At 44.5% G+C, this 20,679-nt stretch overlaps 1 protein-coding gene across 1 annotated transcript in view; it reads right to left on the reverse strand.

Annotated features, from left to right (window-relative positions):
- The window catches only part of LAMC2 (laminin subunit gamma 2), a 56,439-nt gene extending 36,278 nt beyond the window's left edge, over positions 1–20,161 (reverse strand). Inside the window, exons 1-3 of the mRNA XM_055319367.1 lie at positions 20,062–20,161; positions 19,659–19,905; positions 2,513–2,701 (exon numbers count right to left, since the gene is read on the reverse strand). Of these exons, the coding sequence (XP_055175342.1) occupies positions 2,513–2,701; positions 19,659–19,737 (268 nt within the window). The 5' untranslated portion in view covers positions 19,738–19,905; positions 20,062–20,161. The remainder of the gene's footprint in view (positions 1–2,512; positions 2,702–19,658; positions 19,906–20,061) is intronic.
- Between the last annotated feature and the right edge of the window lie 518 nt (positions 20,162–20,679).

Genomic DNA, 20,679 nt, shown 5'->3' on the forward strand with positions numbered 1-20,679 from the left:
TCAGCCTCTGCTACCTCACTTGTAAAATGAAAATAATAGCACCTGCTTCTTATGGTTATTTGTGAAGATTAATTACTGGATGAAAGCATCTAGAAAAGTGCCTGGCACAGAGCAAGCGAGTAATGCAGGTTAGCTCTCACATAAGCTAGAAATCATCGCTGGCTCCACCACCTCTTACCATGATGTTCACAATGAGCCTGGGATGTCTATTGCCCAAAGGAAAAGAAAAAGCCGGGTGAGCGATGGACTCACAGTGAAAAAGAAGAGACCGTGTGGCAAATCCTTCATTACCATCCCTCTGCTAAGCAGCCGCTCTTTGTCTAAGACTAATAACCTTGTCTCCAGGCCAAGCTTTCTAGCTAAGCCAATTACTTCTAATTATATTCTCACTGATCATTTGGCTGGGATGACCCAACTCCGGTGACTCACAACGAAGCTGCATAACCTAAAGGGATACGGGCTCTCCAGAAGAATTGAAAGCCCACTAACATGGAATAATTTTCCTTTTAATTTTCCTTTATGAAGTTCTTTAATTCACAGGGACAGCTGCTAAATCCACGATTCTGGATGCCGACTCTATGCCATAAAGCTGAACAAATCTGACTCAAACCGCACTGTAACAGCAACTGGTGAATTTGGAAGTGCTTGCTGGGATTTGGGTCTAACATCACCATGGGGTCATCCCCAGTTTTCTATAAGGCTCTGCAACACACTCTACCAGCAACTCACGGCTGGACCAAACCTGCCCATTTTTAGATTCTTTCAGCTGCTGCTATGAATTGGTTCCATGGAGCTACACTGAGTCATTGCCATGCACATCGGCTGTACTCTTTAAATGGATTAACATTTATCATACTACACTATTAAACACTTTCTTTTTTTTCTTTAAAGATTTTTATTTATTCGTGAGGGAGACAGAGAGAGAGAAAGAGAGAGAGAGAGGCAGAGACACAGGCAGAGGGAGAAGCAGGCTCCATGCAGGGAGCCCGACGTGGGACTCGATCCTGGGACTCCAGGGTCATGCCCTGGACCGAAAGTGGCACTAAACCGCTGAGCCACCTGGGCTGCCCTATTGAACACTTTCTAACAAAGAGAAGAAACATACCACAAAGAAAGATCATACACAAATAAGGTAGTTAAAAAAAAACAACTCAACTTATTAACAACTACTGTCTCTCCCTCTTTATATGTACTAACTTCCCTTCACCGTCCATGATGAATATAGCACAATGGTTGTGTCTGTGCAAGAATTCCATGTGCGTGCAAGAACTCCATGGTTGTGTGAACATAGTACTGGGTGACATATTTTAAAACACAAAAATAAAATAAAACAAAAAAAAAAAGAGAGCCCCACTATCAACCAGTCATCCTGGTAGGTGCTTCCTATTTATTGATTTTATTTTTTCTTATTAATAACCCTGTGAAAGATTTTAATCTATTAACTGGGCTGTCTCTTGGACTAGAATACTTTATATTGATGGCACCCAGCATAGCACCAGAAACAGATCTTTCTATCCCTTATTTTTTGAAAGGTTGGTCAAAGGCATAGCTGTGGATATGGGAGAAGTGTCGCTGGAAGCTCACAAGCTTCCTTTGTCCCTGGGTCAAATTGTCATCTGCCAGGAAAAGTAATCCTGCACCTCTTGCAACTAGAATTCAAGCCAATGTGTCCTTACTCCAGCTGGTTCCTACAACCCAGACTTAAGAAAAACATGTTTCCTTTCACACTGAAATTGGTAAGACACTACCAGTACCAGTGTCTCATAGGTTTCCAGTTACTCTAGATGTTGAACACCAACCACTCTCTTAGCCTGCTGGCTTCTCCCTTCCTCCCTCCCTCCCCTCTCCCTCTCCCTCTTTCATTGCCTTTTTTCCCTGCTACTTTTCCTGTTTTAGTATAGTTGACACATAATGTTACATTAGTTTCAAGGGTACAACATAGCGACTTGCACATCTCTATAGGCTTTACTGCGCTCACCACAAGCGTAGCTGCCATCTGTCACCTTACAGCCATCACAGTAATCACAGTATCACTGACTATATTTCTCATGTTGTACCTTTCATCTTGGTGATTTACCCACTCCATAACTAGCAGCCTGTACCTCCCACTCCCCTTCGTCCATGTTACCCATCATCCCACAATGCCCCTCCTTTCGGGCAAGGGTCAGTTTGTACTCTGTATTTAGAGGTCTGATTCTTTTTTGTTTTTTAAGTTTGTTTATTTATTTATTTATTTATTTATTTATTTATTTATTTTTGATCTCCACACCCAACATGGGGCTCAAACTCATGACCCTGAGATCAATAGTTACATGCTTTTCTGACAGAGCCAGCCAAGCGCCCCCGATTCTGCTTTTTGTTTGTTTATTCATTTGTGGGTCGGGTTTTTTTTGTTTTGTTTTTTTTTTTGGTTCCACTTATATGTGAAATGATATGGTATTTGTCCTTCTCGGTCTGACTTGTCTCACTTCGCCAACTACCCTCTTGGTGCAGCCTTGTCATCGCATACTACCTTTGGTGTGACAGTTGCAGGGCAAGCAGCGATCCCTCTCCCTCTGTCGGTAGAACCCGTCCCTGCAGTGCTCACAGCGAGGGCCATCTGTGTTGTCATTGCAGTTGAGACAGCGGAATCCATTTCCTGTTTGTCTGTGAAGCTCCTGATCGAAGACGCACTGCCTGGACTTCCCATTGCAATCACAGACTGGGGGTCAGGGGGGAAAAAAGACATCACTAGTAAAAAGCTCAGAGACAATATTATTGTTATTAATATAAATTATACTCGGGGTACTAAATATTAATGCCAAAGACTTTGAGTAAGGTAAGGATGAAATGGGCCAAATGAGGATTGTGAGAGTCCTTGCCTGACCTAAAGAAAGCCAGGGGTCCATTGAGGCTGGGGGTGCCGTCAGGGAGAACATGAGTTCAGGGTGGCCCAACTGTCCCATTCCTCAAGAGACACCATCTTAAATGATGTATTTTTATGTAAAAAAAATCCCGATTTAAATATTTGCAAGGACTTCATTTTTAAAACCCTGTGCAACCCCATAGAACAAGTCTATGGGCTAAAGAAGACGTGAGGACTGCCAGCATGTGCACTCTGGCACAACTGCTAACAGCTGATGGTGTCATTTCTTCAAGATTTACAACATCTATCCCTTCCAAGTGATGCTCAAGGCATGAGTATCTAGACAGGTATCTTGGTATCTTCCTCCACCCCTCACTGCCTTGGGTGGCCCTCCCAAAGCCAGCCGTCAAAGAGAACCATAGCCCCATGAAGAATAAACTTTCCCAAGAGTCTAGGAAAGTTCACCCCATTGATGTTCTGAAGACACTCATGCAGTGACATCTCCAGGGAGGACCTAAAAGCCAGTGAAGTAATATGTGGAAACACCCAGCATAGTTCTGGGCACAGGGCAGTCATGCCAAAAGTATTTCAGTCGCAGCTGAGAAGAGAAAGACGATAAGCCTTGGGGTTAAAAGCATTGGATCAAATAAATGCCAGTTCTGCTATTTTTCTGGGCAAATCTCTCCAACTCTCTGAATCTCTTCTCTTATGAACATGGAAGGATCACCTGCCTCCCTGCATTGTTGAGAGATCCCACTGAGAAAAGAGCATCACAACTTTCACATCTGCTATTTCCCTCACACAAGACAGGGAGATAGGCATTGCCTCAGAGGAGAAAAATGCTGTTCAGAAAGGTTAAGTAATATGATCCAGCGGAAAGCTGGGGTTTGAACCTGCGTCTGATGCCAAAACCCACTTTCTTTCCACCAGGCACACTGTCTTCCATTGGCCATGTGGCCTCAGTAAGAGTCTGTTTCTAGAACCCCCTAGGGCCACAACTTACCCAGAGCACTGATTAAAAAGAAAAAGAAAAAAAAAAAAAGAAAAAGAAAAAGAAAAAAAAGTCAACAAATGTGCCAACGTGTCAGGCTCTGAAGGCACAGAAGTGACGAGGTCAACTGGATGAGCTTCCTAAGCGACTTCTTTACCACACATGCTTCCCACAACCCACTCTTCTTGCTACTGTGGAGGCCGTCTCATCTGGGTAAAGTGAACTAATGTCTCTCCAGAGCCCACCCTGTTTCTAGCACTTGGCATACATCAGCTCAGTTACTTCCCACGGTAGCTAACCCTAACCCTAACCCTAACCCTAACCCTAACCCAGCACTTCAACACGAGCTTTGTTACCCCAACTGATGGGATGAAGAAACTCAAGCTCGGCGGGAATGGTTATCTTGCTTCAAGTCACACAGCTAAATGGCAACCCTATAATTTGTTCCTAGGTCTGTCCAACCACAAAGCCCTCACCTTCCCATTCTACCCCTGCTTCGCAAGAGTCTGGTTACCGCTGGGCGTGTAGGCATTCCTTCTAGAAATCCCTCACACAGGCAGGGGCTGACCATGCTCAAATCCTGTCCCTCCACAGACAGCACTGGTTGCTATAAATAATAATAATAATAGTAATTATTATTATTATTCAAGATACACAACATCTAACATTATTCTTATTATTATTATTTGGAGTTTTAAATCTGCCTCCCTCCCTGTAATTTTTAATATGTGCTTTTATTCTTCCCTGGAACACACACACACACACACACACACACACACACACCTACTCTCTTCTCCATTTACTTATTTTATTTTAGATATTGCTTTACAACCATGGTGGCAGCCGAGCCTTTGACCCCCTGGAGAGTTACAGCATCACCCCTTTGGCCTTCTCTCCTTCTGGTTATGCTGGGGACCTGTCACCCCCAGGTCTTTCAACCATTTCCCGTGTCACGATTTCTAGATTCTTCTTGACTGTGCTCCAAGGAACATACTCTAATTTCCAACGTCTTTCCTAAAATGGCCAGAATTTATCACAGTTCTCCAAGCGTGGTTTGGACAGCTCAGCTTGCAACACAACTGGAGATTGTAATTCCGGGGATGCAAGTTAACATTTCATTAAACTCACAGCATATTAAGTTTGCACTCAGTTCAGACTCCCAGGTCTTTTGCACAGAGCTGGTGCCAAGCCGAATCTTTCCCAATGAACGCTTGTGTAACTGATTTTTCGGATCCCGAACAGATGTGCCACACAGCTGTCATGTGCTGGGAAATCACCGAGTACGTCGTTAGGCACATACGAGAGCTAAATCCAGCAGCCAACGACCCTTGTGAGGTTACCCAGCTGGATCGCACAGCGAGCCAATGCCCTGCCTGCCCTGTCGGCCTTCTGAGGCCCATCGCAAAACAATCACAAGATTTACTTTGTGCCTTTCTTATTCAGAACAGACTTTTTGCCCCTAAAAGTTCACTTTATAAGGATAACTCATGAAATATTTATTCAGAGCAGGATTTTAAAAATAGACAACCTGGTTATAATCTAGCTTTTAGTACTTCTCTCTCCTTCCGTCCTTTCTCTATTCAGGCTCTACTCTGGAAAAAAAAAATACTGGATTTTTCCTTTAAATTCCCAGCCTTCTGAGGAGGTGTATCACACTGCCAGCAAGGGAGGTCTCCAGCCAGCAGCTCCACAGTGGAGGTCGGCCACCGCCGAGTCCCCCTCCTCTGTCGCCTGAATGTCCACGAAAGCCCAGGGTGGTGCTGACCAGAGTGAGGGATGTGGAGTCTTGTGGCCGGGACTGTATTGGCCTCCTGGGTCTGCATTACCTGCAAACTGCATGGGGATACTCCCCAGCCTCGCCTGCAGGACCTAGAGGTTTCCAAGCTGCACTGAGCTCAGCATTCAGCTGCACTGCACTTGGCTCAGTGTTGAGCCTTGTGAACATTCACACCCAGAGAAGGAGGGCAGAAAGTTTGTTCCTTGTGCATGGAATGACCCCTTTTGTCACTGATGCATTTGAAACACAGTCTCTCACAAATCATCCCCTGAGTTTAGACTAACTTCCGTAAAGCTAATTATTACTCATTCTCACTCCTGGGGTGGGGGGTGGGGTAAAAAATAATCTTTTTATTTCAAATTCCAGAATATTCTGGCAATTGGCTTAATAAAATGGGCCTCCCACAGCTTGAGCCTGGTCCTTCTTATTCTGCGACTGATTGGTGCCTAACCCCTACCCTGGGTATACTGGTTGGTGAGGGGCACTGCCAAGCTGGGAGTGAGACTACAGGGAGCAGTGGGGACTCTGCTAGAAGTGCTAGAGGGGAAGTAGCCCACTGTAGCCACATGGGAATGTCACCCACCGTGGTGAGCATTTCCACTTAGGTTTCTAAAAAAGACAGAAATCTGGCTTTGTATGCGACATCTATTGATTTTTAAATGTGGGCAAAAAAAAATTTTTTTTAAATTTCTGTTTGAAATAAAGCTGTGTCCAAGGGCAAGTCTTTGCACTTGACTCTGTTCTTCTAACAGGCAGAAAACACATGCCATGCTTTAGAAAGAGAAGAAATGGAACCATAGTCTATGGCACAGTGGTCTGGTCATAGCGGGTATCTGATGGTCTTTTAATGAACAAATGATTGAAAGTCTCTTGAACTTCAGGAAACCTCTAGCTATGTTTCTACCACTGAAAGGGCTCCGTGTGTCCCCACATGCCTGGACCTGCCTTAAAAAATACAAATACTAATATGTGGCAGTCACTCTCTTCCCTGTTCCTTGAAGGGATGCTTTTCTCCACAGACGCCCCTACTCCAGAAAACAGCCTTTCTTGGTAACTTATAATACAATGATTTATTTTGGTTAATAGACCTAAATTTAAGCCTTGGCCACATTTTCAAGCAGGAAGACATTCTTAAAATGTTTATTATACTTTCCTTCTTTTATATTTAGCCTTGTTCAATTTTATGTTTAGAATTTTTTTCTCATTTTTATTTTATAACCTACTTGCTATTCTTCTAATTTTCATAAATAGGTTGTCTAGTTTCCATCAGGGAACCTTGACACAAAGACAAGTGATGGAAGTATAAAGATAGGGGTCTTGGACGTTTCCTGGGTTGCCTGGGAAGTGTTTAACAAGGGTCCATTCACTCAACAAATATGTATGGAGCATCTAGTATGTGCCAGGCACTGTTCCAGGTACTGGGCATATAGCGGTAAACAAAACTAATAGATGTCCTAGCCCTCGTGGAATTTTCACGTGACCTGGGGGGCAAGGAAAGAAACAATATAAGTAATACAGAGAGAATATTAAGATAGTGATATTTGTTAAGGAGAAATACATAAAGCAGCGGAAAGAAATAGGAAGTTGCAAGAGGAAGGGGGAAGTGGAAAGGAAGGAAAGGTTGAAAGTGCCATAAGCTGGTTTACTATTCTTTTTAAGGATTTTATTATTATTTTTTAATAATCTCTACACCCAACACGGGGCCTGAACCACAACCTCCAGACCAAGAGTCGCATGCTCTACCAACTGAGCCAGAAAGGTGCCCCTGGTTTACTACTTTTTTTCTATTTTGATGCCAGTCAGTTTTGTCCATTTATCTACTAGACGTGATGTTTTTCTTATAAATTAAGAATTATTTACCTAACAAATGTATCAAACTATTCTCCTCTCATTTTGTTACATATGTTCTTTGCCCCTCCTGATAAATGTTTCTCTCCAAAGTACCTCACTGATAGATTTTGCTTTACTGATTCTTACTCCTTTTCTCCTTCCTTCTTTTGTCCCTGGTCACTGAGATGTACATTTATTTCATTCATTTAATAAATACCACTTCACACTGGACAGGGAGGCTGTGCTGGGCGTTTGGATCCTGGGACTTCATGAGCCAGCAAGATTTCAAAACAGGGAGATGCCATTGTCTTATTTTGTCAGGTAAGATATTAAATATGTATGCATTTAATATCTAATGGGCTTTCTTAAACGTTCGTCACACTACCTACGTTTACTTCATTTCACCATGGGCCCTCACATGAGTCTGGGAACTGGTGTTCACTTATTACTGCAGCAAAAAAAAAAAAAAAAAAAAAGAGAGAGAGAGAGAGAGAAATAAGTCACTCTCGGACCCTGAACAGACCCAAAGCCTTATAAGGTGTCAGAATCAAGACAGGCAATTTTTTCTCCCTTCTTTTCTATTCTTTTTAATTTTTATTTTTAAGATTTTATTTATTCATGAGAGACACAGAGAGAGGCAGAGACATAGGCAGAGGGAGAAGCAGGCTCCCTGCAGGGAGCCCGTTGCAGGGCTCCATCCCAGGGCCCCGGGGTCATGACCTGAGCCAAAGGCAGATGCTCAACCACTGAGCCACCCAGGTGTCCCTTTTTCTCCCTCTTTCACTGATCTCAGTGTCCTAGGTGCCAAGTCCCATCCATTACTCTTATTTGACTATTCATTTGCACTGTACTTTTCTAAGCTAGGGACATCTCTGCGAGCTTTTCTCTCATGTCCTCTCTCTGTGCCCTCTGTCCACCCCCCACCCCCGCCCCAAAATCCTGGTGTCTGTCAGCCAGGGCTCTCTCCCCACCTAAAGGAATGAGATTCATCAAGCTGACCACCAAGCCCTGTGTCAACACATATGAAACCAAGTTGTTTTACTCAGATTTTCACATATTTCTTTCAGTCTAGTAAAGTGTGGGTGGTTCTTGTGTCTGACTATGCTGTGGCTGCTACTTTGGCACCTAAGTATTTATTATAATAATAACTATAATAGCATATAGTCGCTGACCCTCAAGGTGCTTCTTAGAGAAGCCCGCCGGGCAGCCAGACACAGGCTGATCCACCCACCACCACCCACGTGCCCCCAGACACAGATCCGAGAAGCTGGCAGCCCTCTGCAAACAATGGAGCGAGGTGTGCAGAACCCCTCAGGCTCACTTCACAACACTCCCACCCTCACTCCAACAGGTTGAGACAGGAAGCACGGGGCAAAGGCTGTTTCCAAGCTGCATCCTTAGGAGAATGAAAGGAAACCGAAAATGCTTCCTAGGGTTGTACTGTGGCAAAGCCTTGGAATAATGAGCATCAGTGGCGGCCGCTCATCGAGACCCCACTTCAGATTTCCCACAGGAAACATCGCAAGCAATTACGAGAAATTTTAACCTCTTGGCATTCATGGGATCATTTGTGTACAAGCAGATCTTCTTTCTATTGTTCTAAACTTAAAAACATGCTCTGCTTTTCACCGACATGATCTGATTTCCATCTCCGTGCCACTTATGGGATCACCATGCTTTTTAGTGCTCTAACGAGTAACAACAAATTTAAAAATCCAAGCTCTTTTCAGAACTGCAGATTTGGCTCTGCTGACCTCTCCAACTTTTTCTCATTCCTCTTTGTCTCTCTCTGGACTCCAACGCACAGACTCTCGCTTGACTTCTGGAAACGACCACCTTCTCTTCCCACCACAGGTCTCTAAGGCTTGCTCTTTCCTTTGCCAGGAGCACTACCTTCTCCCACCCTCTCTAAATCCACACAGCGACCAGAGCATAAATGAGGTGGGGTAGGGCCCCTGCTGCTGGCGCTTCCACAGCTTCGCCCTCCTCTGAATGCCCACAGGCCTCCATCCTCACCTCCATCCTGGCATTTATCACTTTCTGTCTTGTGTCCTCGCTATTTGTGTACCTGACTTGCTTCCCCTATAGCATTTTCCACGTCCGTATCCCCACCATACCTAACATAGGGCATGGGACTGGGACAGACGGATGGATGGATAGGAGGCAGGCTCTTAAGAAAAGCCAAAACACAGCACCTGAACACACAGAACTCTCCCAGGAGTCCAGGGACCCAATCTGAAATTTTCTCAATACACCAAATTTTCATTGTCGGCACATATGGCATTGAGCAGAAATTTAAAAAAAAAAAAAAAAAGCTATTGTTTTAACCACCACCAACCCCCCCTCCCCCGCCCGCAAAAAAAAATTGCATGGTGAGATGGGACCAGAAAGGATTGCAGAGGAAGGTGATAGTTTCAGTTAGACAGATAGTTCAGACTTTCAGGCTGCTCTCACAGCAGAGGAGCCACGCGTCCAGACCGCCTGCACACCGGTGGTGGTGCTGGGGCTGGTGGTCCCGGAGCCCAGAGCCTGCCCGACTCCAAGGACAGCAAGGCCAGAGCGAGGCCGGCGGAGGGGCCTGGGATGAGGTCGGTCCCAGGCCTGAGACCCTGAGATCCGCCCGCAGGGGCCTGGCAGCCTCGAGGGGCCGTACATTGGGCTGGGGGCGACCTCAGGGGCTAGGAATCTGGGCATCGTGTTTGAACCTGGCTGCCCTCACCCCCAGCCCACCCGTGCCCCCGGTAGCTGCTCGGCGAGCTCAGGCTGACTCCGTTCCACGCAGCCGGTTTATAAAGTGAGCTCCCTGGGCTCTCCAGTGGGTGAGTTCATGCAGAGGTGGACTCGATTCTCTGCCTTCTTTAGAGGGAAGGTGGGTGCCCTGCGTTTCCTTTCCAGTATTATGTTCTCCTTGTTCCCTCTCGGAGGTACCAAATGTTTTCCTCTCCTTCCCTTTGGAAATTGCCTTCCCTTGGATGCTATGAGGCCATACAGTCAGGTCTCCTCTTGGCTCCTGACCTGGTCCCCCATCCCCACCCAAGTCTTCCTGGCTGCTTGCCTTCCATTTACTCTACATGTTGGGGGTGCCCCCAGCTCAGTCCTGAACCTCCACAGCTCCAGCCTCACTCTGGAACTCTCTTGCCAAGGGCTTGGATAACCATGAAAGATGTGGACCTGGTTGCCACAGTAGCTCCTGGCCCAGAATTCATTTTCAACCTCCAACCAGCCATCTGCTTTACATTTCCAACCAGTTGCCTTGCAAGCTCTTTACGCAAAACATGTTTAAGATCAGACTCATAGCTGATCCCTTCAAACCATAAGGCTGGAAGCTATCTCTATGGGTTCTCCATCATTCTTACTGGCCCACATTACATTCAACACCAAATTTTACTGATATAACTCCCTGAACAGCTCAAGCCCATCCAAGTCTATGTCCACAATAGCCCCCTAGAGCAAACCCCTATCATTTCTCACCTTACAGTACTCTCTCACTGAATTCCCTGCAACTTCTCTTCCCTCCATCCAGCAGTCAATAACTTTTCCAAAATACAATACCTCTCTGCTTACAATTCTATAGCACCTTTCCTTTACTTTTAGGATAAAGACCAGAATTCCTTAACATTGCTACAAAGACTTCCTACTTTTCCAACCTAATTTCATATAACACTCCCCACTAGGACATCTTCACCTCTCTCCCATTCATGTCATTTATATCTCATTTTATGTCTTTACTTCCTCTGCTTCTTCAAGTTCTTGCTTTGTAAAGGGAAAAACATCATAGTGGGGAGAGGTGATTTGAGCTAACATGGCAACCACCATCTTCCCTATTGTTTGTTCAAAGCAGTTACACTAAAAATTAAAACTTGTCCTATTGAATATTATTCAATATTATTCCCTTCCTCTGAATCAAAGAACTGGGCCCCTGTAAACTGATGACATTTTTATGCTCAAAGATAGCAAGTGTCCATCCATGAAGTCAGCTTCAATGAGGTTTTTCAACAGGAAGTCCAATGTGAAGCACTAGACTGAAAGTGGCAAATAAAATCAACATTGAAAATAGTATATTCACATTTTAAAAACACCAAAACCTGGCAAGTGTTTATCTTCAGAAAAAAAAGCAATTATTGAAAATGTCCTTTAAATAACAAGATACAATCCGACGTATCTTTTGTTATTTTTACAAATACTCAAATTGCACATTACTTACAAAGTCAAAGGCAAGATACACCTGAACTCTATCAGTTAGGTAGATGCCAAAGGCGTTGGTAGCTATCATCCTATTTGCAAAAATCGAAGTCTCCAAAGTTGAGATACTCAAAATGATGAGTATTTTTATTATATTAAACTTGTATGTGGTGATGAAAATGCTCATAAGTATTTTCTAGTTTTAAAACCTCCTTCATGAGATTTTTCTTTCCAAGACGTAATGTGTTTCTCTGAACATTTCTTCATTTCAACGGATCTTGAAATATTATGGTTTAATGTGTGAATGTCTGCTTCCAGTTTTATCTTTTTAAGGCCTGTCACAATATGTGTTCTAATTAAAATTAAAAACTGCAATGGCACTTCCCTCACTATAGGATTTTTAAACTGAAGTCAGTTTTTTCTCTCACATTTTTCATAGCTGCCTTTTAATCCAACGCAGCCAGACGACCAGTGTGTATCCTCCCTGACTTGTTCCTTTCCCAGGATATGTAAATGCCCAGACAATGTGAGTATGGCTACACCAATAAGTGCCCTAAGGAAAGGAAGCATAGAGGTCATTGTTCTAGTGATACAGGCAACTTTGGATTATAGAATTCTGGACAAATTTTTTGAATTTTTTTTTTTTAAGATTTATTTATTTGAGGGAGGGAGAGAGAATGTGTGCAGAGGGAGGGGCTAATGGAGAAGGAGAGAGAATACCAAGCAGACTCCTCACTGGGCATGGAGCCTGGCTTGATCCCAGGATCTTGAGTTCATGACCTGAGCCAAAAGCAAGAGTTAACCAACTGAGCCACCCAGGCCCACCATACTCTTAATAGTCTAAAGTCATTGAGAGTCCATGAAACTCAGATCCCCACATTTTCCTTTTGAATGATTACAACTTAAAAGGAGTCACCTAGTTTCACTAAGAGACCATAGTACATTATATTACAACCTAGACTTGGAAATAGTGCATGTAGACTGCAGATTACGTGGCCTGGTAAGGCCTATGTCAGGACACTACACCTGGAGATGTCTTCCCCTAACAGCCCATCAGGGCCCAGGCAGAGAGCAGGAAGAGGGAAAGGAAGTCCCAATCAATAGGGAGTTGGGGACACCAATTGTCATCTAAGCAGCCAAGGAGTTCAGGGTAAAGGAAGAAACTGATGGCTCAGTCTGAGTGAGTTCAAAGGTGAAAGGGAAGAGATTAGGACATGAGATATAGAAGAGTTTCTCCTTTACTTATACCTGGCCCCAGTAAGAGCTCTAGGCCAAGATAACTGGTGTCAGATGTAGTATGGAGACTCCGTGAGTATGCATGGTAAAGATTCTATATGCGAATATTCAATACCCCAGTGTAATCCCACATCCTTCTGACCACACAAATAGCGATTTCTGGATTTCTATGAAATCATGTATAAAGAAAAGCACTTCAATATAGAGGGAGCATATTTGACTAACTTCAAAGAGTATGGTATTCACCAAGCATTTTCTGCACAACTCACCAAAAGGCATCCTATGCCCTTTTAAGAGCAGCTGAAATAAAGAAAATTAGAGTGTTCAGGACAGCTGGAGGTGACATGAAGCAATGAGGACCAAAGGGGAAAAAACTGTATATGAGGAATCTGGGTAAAGCAAAGCCAAAAAGGAAGTTCTGATTTGTATTAAAATGCTTTTCATGGTATACATTAAATGTAGTTTTTCAATCATTTAAATTTATATTTTATTGGCTCTCTGTCCTTTTCTTTCTTTCTTTCTTTCTTTCTTTCTTTCTTTCTTTCTTTCTTTCTTTCTTTCTTTTTTAAACTGAGCCACCTGGTCAGTTTCAAGCTGCATGAAAACCTGACAACAGAGTTGAACCAAAAAAAAAAAAGAGAGAGAGAGAGACAAAACTTAGTCATTTAAAATCTGTTCTATCGTCAATGCCCCACAAACTAGAGTTTGTGTTTGGTTCTAATCCATGGTCTCCTGACATTTTTGAAGGAAAGGCCACTATAGTGAGCCACATACACAAACAGAGACTTCTGTATAAACAAGACACAGATTTCCTTGCTAGAGATATAGGGATGTTCTTATAATAGATCAAGATTCCATCAAGTCTAGAAATTAATTTAAAGGAAAAATTTTAATAAGAATTAGAAATAAGCCAAAAAGCTGTCTTGTTAAAGAACATCAAACTAGCAACTGAAATCTGGTCCTGTGACTAAGCGCATGGCTCTGATCAAGGCAATCACTGCTCTGTGCCTCAATGTTTCCATCTATAAAGGAGGATTACACATGCTAGAGCCCACCTCTGCTATAACTAACTGTGAGAATTTGCACTGTTCCTTTACCTGGTGCCTGGGTACCATGTTCCTCATCTACAAAATGAGAGGCTCTTGTCGCGAACCTAAGGTCTGAGGACCATTATCATTTAGTACCATGATGCTGTAGGAAGAGAAAATAGTCAGGAAATGTGCAAACCTTTTTGTAAAAATATGTCCCACCTATGTGCAGCTAAATAAAGATTTGAGAAACTTTTCCAATATTCAAATTAAGACGGGAAATGACTTGGCTGCAATTTAATTTTTTCTAGAATGTGAATATTGACAACAATTTATACAAATAAAAACTGGAAAAGAAACAGTTGGAATTCTGTAAATGGTTGACCAGCCTGAAGAAGGCCAGGGCACGTACACTATTAGCCAGGTGAACTCCACCTCTCCTCTAATTTTTTTTTTTTTATTTTACGATAGTCACAGAGAGAGAGAGAGAGAGAGAGAGAGAGAGAGAGAGAGGCAGAGACACAGGCAGAGGGAGAAGCAGGCTCCATGCACCGGGAGCCCGACGTGGGATTCGATCTGCGGTCTCCAGAATCGCGCCCAGGGCCAAAGGCAGGCGCCAAACCGCTGCGCCACCCAGGGATCCCTCCACCTCTCCTCTGATACAGCAGAAGGGAAAGATGAGCCCTTCCATTGATCAGTGTTGGAGGAGGCACCATCCTTTTCTTCTTTCATAATTGTGACATAAGGAAGCACATGTTTGTTGGGGAGGCATATATACAGACATACAGTCACTCACAGAAACAAAAAAGACTTAGCTTTTGGCTGTAGGTATGATTCAAATGTTACATCATGTACCTGGAGGTTATTATATTAGAACACAGTCCAATAATGATTCAGTAATCCGTTAGGCCTAATATGTGACTAAATTAGAGCATTCTAGAATCTATGGCACTCCTATTTCTACACTGGTCTGTAATAGATGATTCAAGACTTGTCCTTGGAAATCTCTTTAGGAAAAAAAAATCTATATAATTGAGCCACTAAGATCTTAAATGGGAAAAATATTCCCAAGATTGTCTCGACAACTTAATTCCATGTTCCTGACTTGCCCATCAACACTGATCACAAACCAACCTTTTTCCTCAGCTCCTTGGACCAGTGGCGCTAAGCCAATGGCTGCCCCAAGCTCAGGACAGCAGAATGTAAGCCTTCATAGGAATTCCCAGCAAATACTCTAACTTCTAGACTCTTATTTATTGCACATACTTGAATATAATAAGGTGGAGGTTGTTATTTTTCTTGGGGGCGGGGTGGGGAAGGTCACATTTAAGTCTTTTCAAAATCTCTCCTAGTATGGGGCACTTTTTCAATTGTTTTTATTTTTAAAATAGTATTTGGGGAAGATACATTAATTTGAAATGACGTCAATCAATGTTTTAGACACTTATCTGTAAGGTAGAGGTCAGGCTGTTGAACACAATTCTCATACTTGTTCATTATCTCACAATGGCGAGTGCTGAAAGTTGTCATAAATAAACCTTTCACGATGATTATGCTGGGAAGATTACAATGTGTGTTGAAGGATAATTTTTAAATCTTTTAGACATTTTGAAAATGGTGTACTTTCCGGTGACAGCATCAGAAGCAAATTCAAATCGAGCTATATCTCAAGTCTCCCAGTCTTAAGTGAAGAAGAACCTGTATTCAAGTTGCACTAGATGCAAAGGTGGAGTTTGAATGGAATTAGTTCATGAAATGTGAATTTACAAATTAATATTTGTAAGGTATTATTTTAGAAATCATGGATTTTAAATGGGTTTGTGAATTAATATGCTAAATTAAGCATAAAAAGACAGGTGACCACTGCATCTACACTGCTAAATGTTTTCATAATTCGGTTAGCCAAATCCTTATTTGGGGGAGATTCTTCTATTGAGAAGTGAGAGACCAGCTTATGTGGGGATGCTCTTACATATGGGCATGTTCTAGAGGGCAACAGACTCGATGAATTTATATGTGATGAGATTTGGTGGTTGACAAAAGACAAGGATAAGAAACACTATGAAGTCTAATTTTGGAATTCCAATCTGCTTGGAGTCCCTTGTCAGGAATTCCATTTGTTTCATTAGGAAAAACTTGGGATTCATTTTAGCCAGAGCAGAAGGGCTCCTCATCACCTTTCTTGGACTACTGAAAGGCACCTCTTCAAAAACGTTATCACTTAAAACTCAGAAGGCAATATATTGATATTTGGCACTGGCAGGGCAGTTAGTTATATAATAATAATACTGAACCCTTAATGAGGGCTTCCTAGGCACTGTGCAAAGCGCTTTATAGGTAATGATCACAGCAGTAAGTTATTTTCCTCATCTTAGAGATCAGGAACTTGAGTAGCAGGGGAAGTAGCTTGCCTAAACCCCACAAATGGGAAATGACAGAGCTAGGATTTGAAGGCAGGCCTGCACCTGCATGCATGATGCTGTGGCATTTCCAGAGTTTAAGTTACAGAATTCACGAGCGAGTATAAGCCTTTCCAGGGGTCCCTTCCACTATCCACAGCACCTCTTTTCCAGTATCGGGCCATGGGAGAAACCAGATTAATGTTCTATAATCATCTTGGAGTCTGAGTTCATTATTCTAGAATGATTGGTTCAAAACTTATCTGATGGTTGAATCCAACAAGATTACTTTATCCTCATTCTTTGTATAGTCATATTTCTATATCTAAATATCATTTTATTATACCTACATTGTTGCAGCTTTTCCTGGGGCTAGCAAAACATTCCTCTTTGATAATGTTCTCTAACCTCAAGGCCCATTCCTCCTTGTTCTCTTTCATTGTTTCTCCATCTCCTTGATAAGTGTTGAGGTTTCTCTTACCTCTGTGTCCCAAGGTAATCTCATCTGTTGTCAGGGCTTGCTTTCCACCTTTGGTATCCCCCATTTTATATTTCAAACTGTTCTAAACTTCAAAATCATAGCTCCAGTTCTTCCCCAGGACTGCTGGACCTCTCCACTTGGGTCTCTGATTCAACAGACCCCTGTAGGAGCTCACCCCTTCCTCTTCATCCACTACCCAACCTTGCTCCCAAATCTGATCCTTCTCTTAGAGTTCTCCTTTCCTTTAATGGCATCACTGTCTAACCAATCACACTAACCTGAAACCTCAGAACCGTCCCGGACTCTTGCTTTATTGCTCATGATTTCCCCTTACTGTTATCCCTAACGCACACTCATTGGGTCACCAAATTCTTTCAGTTTTACCTCCTACATATCTCTGTAATCTATTTCCACTTTGCTGTTCCCACCACCACAATGAAAGTCTTTGTCACCTCTCATTTGGATTATTGGAATGGCTGTCTGTTGCCCTCTCGTAGCTCAACTCCATTCCTCTAAGTCAGTGAGTGACTTGTCTAAGACATGAATCTGACTATGCCCACCTCTGCTTATAAACCATCTGCAACTCTTCTTGACCTGTGGGTCACTATCCTAACTGCACAGCCTGGCACATAAGGCTCCTCACAACCCGGATCTTGGCTACATTTCTAGTCTCATTCCAATCGACTTCTTGCCCCTTCTCTAGTCATGTGATCTGTGTGACCTGTGATCCAGACCAATGGAGCTACATGCCACATTCTCTCATACAAACTGTGAGCTCCTGAAGGGAAGTCCTTATCTTGCTTATTGATCTCTGCATATCCAAGTTCACTACTTATACCTGCACCATTGGCTTCAGACTTCTTAAAGAAATGCAGTTAAAAAAAAAAAAGAAAGAAATGTGACTCCAAGCATTTTAAGGCACTTTACAATAATTTCTCATCCTTTCAACAACTCTGCGAGGTTGCACAGTACTACTGCTTCCATTTAACAGGCAAAGAAGAAGATTTCAAGAAGCTGAGGAGCCTAAACGATTACTAATAAGAAACTAGTAAGTGAGTCCGCCAAAATCTGAAGCCAGGTCAGGCTGACTCTAAAGCCTGTGCTTTAGCTGAAAGTCTCACTGATGATATCTAAACACCATGATTTCACCTTCAAGGGAACAACCAAGAAGCAATGTCACTGCTTTAGGCTCTCACAGGTGCAGCCCACAGGATGCCCAGATGCAGGTCACTCTGGGAAGTGGCAAATCTCATACTTTGGTCCAACTTACGCTGTATCCCAGCATCCCGTGAACAGATAAGCATGGGTGCTCTAGCCTAACACTCTCATTTCACTCTCATTGAACCCCAAAATGAAGCCCTTTGAGGAGGGAGCCTAATATCTTAAGCAGCCCATCTCCAAGGAACGGGAAAGTCTAGAAATGAGACTGAACACCGGTTCTGACTTACTGGTCCAGATGGAATACTCAGAGCTTGTCATATCCTTGAGAAGAGTCCAAGTTCTGTCCTCCTGAGTCTGATTTCATCAAATAACTGATAAAATCCTACATATTTATTTCTGTTATCTAATGCTAACACAACATAGTAATGCTTAACCATAGCCAATGGGAAAATTGGTTCAATATTACTCATTATGTAAGACATATGTATTTGCTCCTTCATTACTTTTACAATCTAGTCCCAAAAGCTCCAGCCTAAGAATCCCCAGATCAAGTGCCAGATGTGCCTCTGCCAATAGCTCGTGTGTGGCTTTGTGCAATCCATTTCTGTGTTTTCTTATTTTAAGCCACAGGATATAGTACTTGATCCATAAGTGGTTCCTTTGAATTCTAATATTCTGAGACTCTCTTTACTTTTAGGAAGTTTCTCATGAGGTTAACTCTAAGGGAACCTTACCTACATGGTTATTTTCATAAATGACTTTTAACATGGTAGTCAGGGATGATGGGTTGGAAGTTAATTCCAAGAAAAAAGAAAAGAAAAGAAAAGAAAAGACAGTATCAGTGCATTCAAACAGATGCTAAACTATCCATTCCATTTAAGTCTAATTCAGGCCAACCGTTTATGGAAAGTCTAAGATAATTCTGTGCATACATGAACATTGTCTCATGTTTGTACATTCACATGTGTGAAAATGGCTCTTGGGCCTATTGAAATGATTACTGAAAGGCCATCAGGTGCAGGAAGCAATAGAAATACGAAAATTGAAGGCAAATTATATACAAGCAGATATTATCTGTAAAACTAAATGACAAGGAAAACCCCCGTCAGGTGTTGTCATAGCTGACACATGCAGATAGCAAACGGTTGCTAGGTTCTCAGCAAGTTTTGTTTACATGAGTGAGTTGAACTCACGGGCATGACAGCCGCTGGACACTCGAGGTTAAGATCAAGTGATCTATGACCCAGGCCCCCAATAAATGCCTGTTGAATGAATACTACGGGAGCACACTCTCAGAAGTGACGTCATGCAAAAGTAAAGCATCGCCAAGACTCCTAAGGTTCAGTTTCCGCCCCAAAGACGAACCGGGGTCTCCAGCAGGATTACTGGGGAGGCTCCTTTTCCCATCGTCGTGGGGCTCCCGGTACCAGAACCCAGGCCCACCAAAATCTCCACCAAAACCCATCACGGGAAAAGAGAGTACAGGCCAACGGATTACTGACTGATACGACTGATCAAGCCGGGGCCCACCGATCCCGAGAGCAATCAAGAGGGAAGGACGGACCCCCCTGGGCTGGCTCCGCATCTGGAGAAGCCCCCGGAGGCGGGAGGAGGGGGAGCCCCAGGGAGCTCGCGTCGCCGCAGCGGGGATGCTCGGGGCGGCGCTGAGCGACCGGGGTGCGCAGAGCGAGGCCGCCCGGGCCCGCGCCGCGCCGCTCCCCGACTCACCTTGGCTCCCGGAGGAGGCCCGGGCCGCAGGCAGCAGCAGCGCCAGGCACAGGCCGCAGCGCAGCCAGAGCGCAGGCATGGCCGGGCCCCGCGCGTCCAACCCGCCGCAGCGCGCTCGCCGCCGCCGGCCCTCGCGCTCCGCTCCGCTCCGCTCCGCCCGCCTGTCCCCGATCAGGTGGTTTTATCGCCTCCTCTACCTGACTCAGTCCTGCCAGGAAGAGAGCCCGTGGTTCAGGGTGTGACTCACCTGTGAATAAGGAGGACCCAGCCCTCAGCAGGCAGACAAACCCAGCACGCACCGCGCTGCAGGGGCGCCCCCCCAGCACCCTCCCCGCACCCGCACCCCCACCCCCCCTGCCCCCCCCGCCCCCGCGCCGCCGCCGCAGGAGCTCGCACTGCACACCTGGCCCGGGCAGAGGGTGTGGTGCGGAGGCTGCGGCCCAGGGATCCCGCCCGAGGAATGTGCCCGCTTCCCCGCAGCCCTGCTTCTCTCCAGGGGTGGTCCGCGCCCGAGCCGCAGCGCCCTACCTACCCCTTCCTCCCACTGGGCGCCCCGGCCCCAAGTGCGCAGACTCAGGAATCAGTCGGGGCCCTGAGTGAGGAGAGCGAGCGCGGGGTGCTCTGCAGCCTGGGGCCCACCCTTCTCCACCCTGGGAGGGCCGGCGCGCGCCCCCCTGCAACACACCCGCTTGGCTGACTCGCCTTCCCTTGCCTCCCCATCCCCAGGCCGGACCCCCAACTTCCTGATGCCCGCCGGGCTAGCAACTCCGGAGTCCCCCCTGGTTGATTGGTCTCCCTTTGGAGGCTCGGTAACGCTCTCTACTCCCACATCTAGTGCGGTTGCAGGCTTACAGTCGGTGCTCAATAAATGTTCTGTGGAATAGAAGAAAAAGGAGGACCCGGATTTCGTATTCCCCTTAACACGTTAGGGCATTTTTCTAGTACAGATGGTGTTTGTTGAGACTGACCGTGTCATCCAAGTCCTCGCTAGGTGAAGGGAGTGATGTCCAGGCAACTGCAA

This window comes from Nyctereutes procyonoides, unplaced genomic scaffold (assembly GCF_905146905.1).
Source record: "Nyctereutes procyonoides isolate TBG_1078 unplaced genomic scaffold, NYPRO_anot_genome, whole genome shotgun sequence".
Taxonomy (NCBI): Eukaryota; Metazoa; Chordata; class Mammalia; order Carnivora; family Canidae; genus Nyctereutes; species Nyctereutes procyonoides.